General features: G+C 42.5%; 1 protein-coding gene across 1 annotated transcript in view; it reads right to left on the bottom strand.

Annotated features, from left to right (window-relative positions):
• Window positions 1-10,608, bottom strand: part of CRISPLD2 (cysteine rich secretory protein LCCL domain containing 2) — a 561,942-nt gene that overhangs the window by 101,670 nt on the left and 449,664 nt on the right. Inside the window, exon 12 of the mRNA XM_044082062.1 lies at window positions 7,246-7,318. Coding sequence (XP_043937997.1) covers window positions 7,246-7,318 — 73 coding nt within the window. The remainder of the gene's footprint in view (window positions 1-7,245; window positions 7,319-10,608) is intronic.

Raw genomic sequence — 10,608 nt, 5'->3', positions numbered from 1 at the left:
TTACCAAAGCATGGACTGAATAGCCCAGGAAGAGAAAGGGAGAAATGTAACACCACAATGGATGAGGAGAGAAGCAAAGTACTATGACTGCCACCAGGATGGTGAAGAAGAAAGCCAGAAACATGAAGCACTAAAGGGGGAAAGTTGACTTAAAGGACACTAATCCCCGAAGGGAAGGGAGATTGAAGGCTACTATGCCTGCTAATAGGGATAACCTATGAACCTATGATAGGTAGGAGACCAAGCATTATAATTATCAGTAGGTGGAGAAGAAGAGGAAGGAAGCTTGAATTGCTAGCTGGGGACGAGGTAATTATATAGATGTAGTGGTTTAAAATAGCTTTGATGTGTAAAGAATAAAAGATCTGTGACTGGCAGCTGGTGCTGAGGATTAAGGCAATAAGCTACTTCCTGTGGTACAGGGTTTGATTTCCTTGGCCTTCATTTGCGTACAATGTAACCTTAAGCAATTCACTTAGCCAGACAGTGTTTTGGGGCAGCTGGGAATTTAAGCTAGGCCCCTCAAAGGTTTCCTGGACTGCATGTCTAGTAACTACCTAAGAATGTCACCTATCAAAGCTGTAATGCTTTAAGTATTTTGTAGGTGTGAAGCCATAACCAGTGCTTGGCTAAAGCTGCAGCCAAGAGCTGAAGCCTCCTGAGGAGATAGTTTAAGCTACAATACTCAGTATTGCTTCTGATGTACATGATAAATAGAGATACAAAGTTGCAGCAATAGTAAACAACATTAGAGGTTGTTGGCTTTAATACAATAACAAGATATTGATTATCAACAGTATATATAGTACATGTTACAAGTTAAGATAGTTTCTTGTTGTTTATAATATTAGTAACAAAGTTGTCAGACAGATGACTACAGTTAGTAGTCGCGGTAGTATAGTTGGGTTAAGAGTCTAGGTTGGGGGGAAGGTAAGGGTGGAGGTGTTAGTCTGGATTAGAACAAGGACAAAGCCAGTGCATATTTCAGTGAAATTAATGGGTGCATTCTGCTAACGGGGGCTCTCCCGTCATGTACTTTTAATGAAGAGTTGTAGCGTGCTAATGATATTGTAATATTAATTATTAATTGGATTATTGTAGTAGTTCTGATTGGCACACTGCTGGCTGTGACTTCTATTGTCCAGTACCAAAACTGAATATGTTTATGAGATTGCAAACAGTTTTCTTTATGTAAAAAATATGTGCTTGCATTAATGATTATAATAAAAATATCATTATGTGGCAACTCCATTGACATAATGAAATAAAACTCTGACTATCACCAAGGTAACCTGAGTTCATTTAGCAGCTCAGGCACCAGCTGGAGATGGTGATGAAGAGGAATGGTGAGGCAGGGCACTATCATAGGAAAGGTGGGGAAGTAGGGCACCTATCCAAACCACAAACTTGGAGAGGCACTGAAAGTTTGACAGTTCACAAGCTGTTTTTAATGGATTCACTTGTAATTTCTTGTTAGACAGTTTTTAAACTGCCTGCCAAACTTCTGTTACTTTTTAAAGGTAGATACATTTAAAAGCTAGCAGGCATTTGAGAGGTAAACAGTTTTTAAGATATCTAATAAGATGTTGTGATTGTGACCCCTTAAAAATTGCTTATAAGCTGTCAAACTTTTTTAAAGGTTTGCCAGGGAGTGTTGTGCAGAGTGCCAAATTCCCTTACTACAACTCTGAGGCACAGGCCTGCTCAACTCTTCCAGGGAGGATGATATAGAAGCACAGTGAGGTTTGGTATTGGCACCAGAAGTGATGGCAGTGCTGTGCTGATAACTCAGTTCTCCAAAAGTATAGATGAGCAGATATTTGAGGGATCCATTACTATATATTGGCACCAGAAGTGAGGACAGTGCTGTGCTGATAACCCAGTGTTCCAAAAACATAGAGGTTCATAGGTTCATAGGGAGGTACTAGGCTATTGGCCCTAGAGCCTATACAAACCTAGCCATAACGATTCCCTGGCTATTGCTTCCTACAAATATTTACTTTCCTGGACCCCTGTCTAGCAGGGTACTGATGTGATCCCCAGGGTGAATTTCCTATCTACCATCCAATCATCAAGGTTCCTCTTGAAGAGGGCCATTGAGGCGCTCTGCCTGACATGTATGGGCAGCCTATTTCAAAGTATGGGGAGTCTCTGGGTCAGGAACCTATCCCTCCAGCATGTTCTATTCATCATGATGTCGAGGTTAAGATCCCTGGAGAGTTTGGCTCGGAGGGATTGGGATTTCTTTAAGTGTAGCATGTCCAACAACTCTGGGTTTGACATGGTCTTGTATGTTAGGCAGAGATGACCTCTGAGTAGGCGATATGCGATAGGGTATAGCTAGAGTTTCTTTAGATGGTCAGAATAAGGCATCTGCTTTAGGCCTGTGATTCTTTTTGTGAGGTATTTCTGCAGCCTTTCTAGTTGTTGCAGATGTCTTGTTAGGTACATACCAAACTGGGCATTGTATTCTATAATGGGTCTAATGAGGGATGAGTGCAGAGGGACAATGACCTCCCTTTTTCTGGATGAAAAGCCCTTAGTGATGAGGTGTGTCATGTAGAAGGATTTTCTAACTGTTGTGGCTATGTGGTTATCAAAGGTGAGACCACTGTCCACCTGTGTCCCTAGGATTCTTATCACACTTTTGGTGTTTAATGTACTGCCACCTATGTGATATTTCACAGGTACATGGTTTATCCCAAAGGGGACAACTATACATTTTTTGGCATTTAGCTTGAGCCCATGGCTCTGGCACCAGGCATCTGTTTATTGAAGGCCCTTTTGTAGTACATCCACATCATTTGGGGATTCAATAATGGCTCCCAGCTTACAATCATCCACGAACTTTGTAAGCCAGAGTCCTTTAGTGTTGGCCTGTACTTCAGAGAAGTAGATGCCAAACAAGAGTGGTCCCAGGACAGAACCCTGCGGTACACCCCTTGTCACTTGTCTGGAGCTGGATTCGGAGTCGGCTACATTTACAGTGTGTGTTCTGTCAGTAAGCCAGTTTGCAACCCATCGAGTGACATAGGGATTAATGCCCAGCTTACTAAGTTTATCTATGATTCCAGAGTGGGGATAGTGTTGAAAGCCTTGGCAAGGTCCAAGTAGGCTGTGTGAACCACCATACCCACGTCCACAGCTCTGGAGACTGATTCGAAGAAGTCAATCAGGTTCAGGAGGCAAGATCGTCCTTTCACAAACCTAAACTGGGTGGGGTGCAGTGTTTGAAGGTTGCCAATGTCTTTGTTTATAAGTTCCATGACAATACGTTCCATGGCCTTGCAGATCAGGCTCATCAGACTGATGGGAGGGTAGTTCCCCGGATCCAAAGTGGATCCCCCCTTGTGAAGTGGGATGACTGTAGCTGTGCACCTCTCTGTGGGCACAAAGCCTGAGGTGAGACTATGATTAAACATGACACTTAGGTGAGGTGCCAGTTCATTTTATAGTTCATGCAGTACACAGCCCGGGATGCCGTCTGGTCCCATGGATGCTGTATTCATGGCTTTGAAGAGTGCATTTTTTACCTGAGTGGCAGTGATTACAGGAATTTGGTATTTTTTGGTACTGCGATGGGCCCTTTAGGGGGTGAGAGGAGGGTGAAGTTGGCACTGAATCTATCTGCCAGGACATTGGCAATATCCTTGGGATCATTATATCTAGTGCCATTCTGCTGTAGCTCAGATAAGATCTGAGTATTGCCATTTAGATTCTTGACATAGCTATAGAATGCCTTGTGGTTGTCTTTGGAATCTTTGGCAATTTTGTTTTCATAACTAGCTTTGGAAGATGAGGCTGGTGAGGGAGGTTTTTGAATCCTGGATTCTTCCTCTTTTCTGCAACAGTTTCTTCCTTCTGTTGTACAGCTTGTTTATGGCAGGGGACCACCAGATTGGCTTCCTTTTTTTAGAGGACAGTGTCTTGGTTCTGTTTGGGATGGCTCGGTCCATGCACGAGTGAATGTGCTCATACAGCACTTTAGTGTAGGATTCAGCAGTTGAACTTCCAGTTCCCATCTGCATGGGTGCATGAAGTTTATTACGTCTGACTTGAGAAGCATGAAGTTGACTTTGGAGAAGTTTTTTCCGGAGGTTTCCTTAAAAGGGGTGGGGGTGGGATATGGATGTCAAGGGTGATTAGCTTATGGTCTGATTTGACCAATGAGGGGGTGACCACTGGTGTGGAGCATCGATCTCCCATGTCGGTAATGACCAGGTCTCGAATATCGCTACCCCTGGTGGGACTATGAATTAGTTGCTCTAGGGCATTGGAATTTATGAATTCCAAGAATCGCTGAGAAAAGGTGTTGGTACAGGAGTAGTTTTCCCAGTTAATCGCAGGGTAGATGAAATCACCCAGTATTAGGGTGTTTGGTTGTATCTTAATAGTATGTTTAGAAAGGTGTAGTGAGAATCTTGGGACATGGTGGGGGATCTGTAGCAAGCTACAATTTGTATTAGTCTTACCTAGTGTTAGTTGCACCTGGAGAATTTCAGATGCATTGTGTTGGGCAACCAGCCTGGAGGTGTGAATATCCTTGGTGAATATGGACACTGCTCCACCTTTAGTGTTTCGGTCCTGGTTTGATGGTCGAAAAGTGTGGTATGAGTTGTAGCCTGGTATTGCAGGGGTGTTCTCTGGAGCTTTGAAGCAGGTCTCAGTTGCAGCACAGATATCAATATTCTCCATTTTTAGGAGAGCCTCAAAAGAGTGCATCTTGAGGTTTAGACTTCTTGCATTGAGTAGCATTACCTTCAGATTTTGCTTGCTTGTACCCGTTACGGTGGTAGTTTTGTCCTTTGAACCTTGCCTAAAAAGGCACTATAGGGGTGGCAAGAGCCTTAGCCAGTAACCTGAATCCCAGGGACGACAGGTGCAAACTATCTCTTGCAAAGCATCGTGGTTTGTCAATGATGTCATCCCAGGCAGACAGATACTGGATCCCCTTTGAATGACACCAGAAGCTTAGCCAATTATTGAAGTCAATAATTTTGTCCTTATACTGTGGTATCATTCTGGGCGATGGCAGGATGCTACTCAAGGCTAAGGTCATACCTGCCTGGGCTACATGATCCAGGAGCTCTTCCATGTCTGTTTTCATGTAGTCCAGGAAGGTACATCTCAAGTAATTCACTCCAACATGGACAATGACAGAGTCATATTTGTACCTGCTGAGGAGTGACTTGAGTGCATGCATTATGTGTCAGATCCTGGCACCCGACAGGCAACTAACTGTAAGTTTCTCCTTGTTCAGCCTGGTGAGTGGGACATCAGTGTGCTTGACTATAGAGTCACCTAAGACTAAAGTGTTGGGTACTTTGTCTTGCCTTAGGGGCTGCTGTTGGGTGGCACACTGGTGTTGTGAGCTATGTGATGCTTTGGTTTGTTTGGGGGTGGTGTTTGTTTGCATTTCAGCTTCAGAGGTCCTTGTTCCTTGGGCAGGTTAATGTTAAGAGCTTCCACATATGTGGGTTTTATGTTGTTATGTGTGGATATTTGGGAGATACATTACCACAAATTGGCACCAGAAGTGATGGCAGTGATGTGCTGATAACCCAGTTCTCCAAAGGCATACAGGAGCAAATATTTGGGGGATGCATTACCATACATTGGCACCAGAAGTGAGGACAGTGCTGTACTGATACCCCAGTGCTCCAAAAGCATAGAGGAGTAGGTATTTAGAGGATGCATTACCACACAGATAGGAGCATTTCTTCACAATGACACTTTAAACCTCCTCTCTAATGTAAGTCACACATGTCAAAACAAATGTAGAGCTTTAATAAGCACAGACACTGATCACTGTTGTGGGAGTGGCAAAGACACCAAGAACTGTTCTTACTGTGATACAGAATGTTGGTTTTAAAGCTCCAGTCAGATCCAGCCTTAGTTTTGCATTGCCTTGATGAATGATCTACCTGTTTTCTAGCTACTTTTTCTGTTTTTTAGAATATTAGAATTAAGGTCTGTTTTTTATCCTTGCAGTCCTCATTTCCTTCTGTAACAGTTCCCCATATTTCATTCTGTGTATAAAGGATTAGTCCAGATAAAAATCACTTTAGCTAGCAGGTCTATTAGACACTCTCTATGATGCCTTGTTAAAGTTTCAAGAAGTTTATTCACTTATATTTATGCCATTCCAAAGACATGTGTCTGGAGCGTTTCTGCCCGGACCTCCACTGAAAATGGGCTTTGGCCCGGTTGGACTTTCCTGGTAAACACATGTTAAATAAAAATAAATAAATAAATACATAGGTAGATTAGAACAAGGGCCCTCATCTGTTTATGCATTTAACTGAATAAACTTCTTGAAACTTCAACAAGGCATCTTTGCTCCTCCTGTCGGGAGGACATCACAAAGAGAGTCTCCAAGATCTGCTAGCTAAAGTGATTTTATCTGGACTAATCCTTTATACTCTGTTTTTTGTTCATCCTGTCACCCTCTGGGTCACAAGTGAGATAACAGACCTGACTCAAGCTTTCTGGATTACCTTTGTTTTGTTTTTTATTTCATTCTAAGGTTATGCTGGCTATTTTTATATCACCACCCCTCCTTGATCTTATCAAATGGGGATTGATTTCCCCAGCTCCCCCTCTTTTAATGCACCTTCCTATGCCATTCCATTACTGATAATGATTCATCCCACTCCTAACTTTCTCTCTCTCTCTCTCTCTCTCTCTCTCTCTCTCTCTCATAACCACACAAATTGATATGGTCACTTGCTGCTCACAAGCTCCATTCCCTGCAACACTCCACTTCTTACACTGATTTTTGAAAAGCAGATTCAGAAAACTGCAGTTTGAGCAGCATCACAAACATTGGCATACTAAATGCTAACGTAATTTAAGAAAACTGTTAACTCTAACCTGTTACAAGAAAATTACAGTAAAGCTATTGACATGCTAAATAGTTTTAGACAATTCTGATTTGCCTGCATGGTTTTGTACTTTAATGAATTTTGGTTTTAATTACAACGATGCCTGTGAAATTAAATATCAGTTACTGGAGATTAAAAAAAAGAGTACAGTGTTACTTTCATAACAAAGAAAGTCACATAGCTGCAGATGGAAATGTCACAGCAAAATAAAAAATATAAATAAATAACAAAACATCTTTAAATGCAGTAGACTTATTTTTCCTTATGTTTTCTGTTTTAAGACAACTATAAAATCAAGCACAATTTTTTTCTTCCAAATCTAGCTGCACAATATCACTTGATTTGTGGCATGGTAACTTACCTTGGACAGTGTGTTCCCGGCTTTTCATACTGGCACAACTCTGCTACTGTAGCATAACAGTCCAGTGTCCGTTCTGTGGGAAGAAGAAGCCAACCATATGATACACATTTTAAAATCTGCAGAAGTGCAGCCAAAGTACAGCCCAGCATCCAGTCCTTAGAGTTGCACAATCTTGGCATTTAACTGTACTTCATCACTTTAGAATGGAATTTGCTAGAATTTCCAGTTATTGTCAGGATGAATCACTGACTACTCCACAGGTGATCTAAACACAACACATCACAGACATTTATCTGTAGTGATTTATACAACAAATTAAAATAAAAGGATTAGACTGCATCCTGGTTCCACACCTTTGATTCACAGGTCCATTCTTGGGCTCAAAAACATGTGACAAGGTTACACCCATTGATTGTGATGCTTTTCATCTATGTTGCTGAGGGTACTAGCATCACTGATGGTCTGTGCAGCACTACCCTCTGAGCAAAAAGATGGTGCCAGAGAAAAAGAGAAAATAGTGTGCAATAATTGGGAAATGCCCTTCAGTAGTTAGTCAAAGTGACTATTCAGAGGTGTGTGTGTGTGTGTGTGTGTGTGTGTGTGTGTGTGTGTGTGTGTGTGTGTGTGTGTGTGTGTGTGTGTGTGTGTGTGTGTGTGCGTGTGTGTGTGTGTGTGTGTGTGTGTGTGTGTGTGTATTCATGCCTAATGCCAGTGTCAAGTGAGTGCACCCCCCATGCACATGCACACATGCATGCACATACAAACACACACACACACACACACACACACACACACACACACACACACACATGCATATGTTCTGGTACACAGACACATCACCATTCATGTACTGGCATGCACACATATACACATGTATACACACACATATGCAGACATACTCACATAGACACACATGCATACACACACACACACACACACACACACACACACACACACACACACACACACACACACACACACACACACACAGACACTCATTCACACAAGCAAACACAAAATAGTTATAGGGCATTGCACAACTGGTGTACAAATAGCATGGTGAGTTTTACCACAACCTTTTGTATGGCACAAGCTGCCAGAGCACTTTTTGGGGATTTCCCCATTTCTCCACCGTGGTGTAACAATGGAATTGGTAATATATAATTTAAGGAGGTGTCTTCCCACCATATGGGGGTGCATTGGGGCTTGCCCACCTGCACAAAATACTTCTTTGTGTTTTTTTCCAAGGGTTTCCAACTCATCATTTTTAGATATTTACAGTATGTTTTGGAAACTGTTAAGTCAAAGGAGAGTGCTTTGATCACATATAGGTAAACATGCACATATACACACACACACACACACACACACACACACACACACACACACACACACACACACACACACACACACACACCTGTATAATCAGTTAAACTGAGCCAAATTCTTATTTCTTGGCAAACATGAAGAATTACCATTAAGGTAATACTGACAGTTCACTTCAAAATATTAACAAATCAGGTTACCAGTAAATGTTCAAAATGCTTTAAAATGTCAACACCAAAACATAATTTGTTCCCCTCAGTGTAACAAATCATAAGATGTTGGGAGTGAGATGTTGGGGGTCTGAATTGGGGGAACAGAGATAATAGAAGCACAATAAAGACTTAAGGACTATTGCCCTGTTTGTTGTACTTCACACTTGACTCAGTACTTTACATAAGTTGCAGGAAGGTTTTAAATGCACGTTGATATAACCTGAATGCAAATAAGGCAGGCAATTTCTTTTATACAGCTGAGAAAAATGGAAGCTGGTAAAATGCAAGCAGAGAGCAAGTGAATGGCTCTTTTCTAGAGGTGTGATCAGAAAGTATTGGCCAATATACACAGAAAGTAAATAATGGGGCTGTGCCCTTTACCTATGAGAAAGGCATGGAAGAGCATGCAAACAAAGCTAGGAGTGGTGGGAGTAGGGGGTGGGTGCATACAGACAAAGAGACTGGAGAAAGGGATGCCTCACTGATGGTACTATTGTGAATATCCTGGTGTATAACGAGGTCAGAAGCCAAAGGAATGTAGAATGTGAAAACAAAAGGAGCCACATGCAAGAAGTGGGCCTTATTGCCAGAGCTGGGAAAGCAAGAACTGAACGGATGTATTCAAGCAATGAAAGAAGCAGGTATAGAACAAGGATTTATGATGTACAGTAAACCTGGCACTGGACAGCTGCAGAAGGTGAGACTGAATACTACAGGGAAAAGGGAGGAGTTTTTACATACCACCAGCCAGAAGAAATGGGAACTGTGCCGTGGACATGCCAGAAGCAGACGTATTGATTACACATGCATTGCAAGATGAAGGCTGGCCTGCCGTGGACATGCCAGAAGCAGACGTATTGATTACACATGCATTGCAAGATGAAGGCTAGCCTGCCGTGGACATGCCAGAAGCAGACGTATTGATTACACATGCATTGCAAGATGAAGGCTGGCCTGCCGTGGACATGCCAGAAGCAGATGTATTGATTACACATGCATTGCAAGATGAAGGCTAGCCTGCCGTGGACATGCCAGAAGCAGACGTATTGATTACACATGCATTGCAAGATGAAGGCTGGCCTGCCGTGGACATGCCAGAAGCAGACGTATTGATTACACATGCATTGCAAGATGAAGGCTAGCCTGCCGTGGACATGCCAGAAGCAGACGTATTGATTACACATGCATTGCAAGATGAAGGCTGGCCTGCCGTGGACATGCCAGAAGCAGACGTATTGATTACACATGCATTGCAAGATGAAGGCTGGCCTGCCGTGGACATGCCAGAAGCAGACGTATTGATTACACATGCATTGCAAGATGAAGGCTGGCCTGCCGTGGACATGCCAGAAGCAGACGTATTGATTACACATGCATTGCAAGATGAAGGCTGGCCTGCCGTGGACATGCCAGAAGCAGATGTATTGATTACACATGCATTGCAAGATGAAGGATGGCCTGCCGTGGACATGCCAGAAGCAGACGTATTGATTACACATGCATTGCAAGATGAAGGCCAGCCTGCTGTGGACATGCCAGAAGCAGACGTATTGATTACACATGCATTGCAAGATGAAGGCCGGCTATAAATGGCACTAATGGCAGAAAGGAAGCTTAACTATGAGCCACACCCAGCTGTCCTGGTGATGGACAAAAACAAGTGACAGAAGTCATACTCCCTTTATGTATAGGAACATCACCATCCCATGGTCAGAATGAACATAAAAATCCTTACTCTATAGTCATGTCTTTATCATGTCTGCAGTAAAAGATTGCAATTACACACAATTTCATCAGCAAATGAACTCTGTATAGCCTGTGTACA

This window comes from Protopterus annectens, chromosome 8.part1 (assembly GCF_019279795.1).
Source record: "Protopterus annectens isolate FY-2018-M chromosome 8.part1, PAN1.0, whole genome shotgun sequence".
In the NCBI taxonomy this organism is placed as follows: Eukaryota; Metazoa; Chordata; order Ceratodontiformes; family Protopteridae; genus Protopterus; species Protopterus annectens.
The sequence above is the reverse complement of the archived record's forward strand: the minus strand, read 5'-3'. Positions and strand labels throughout refer to the sequence as shown.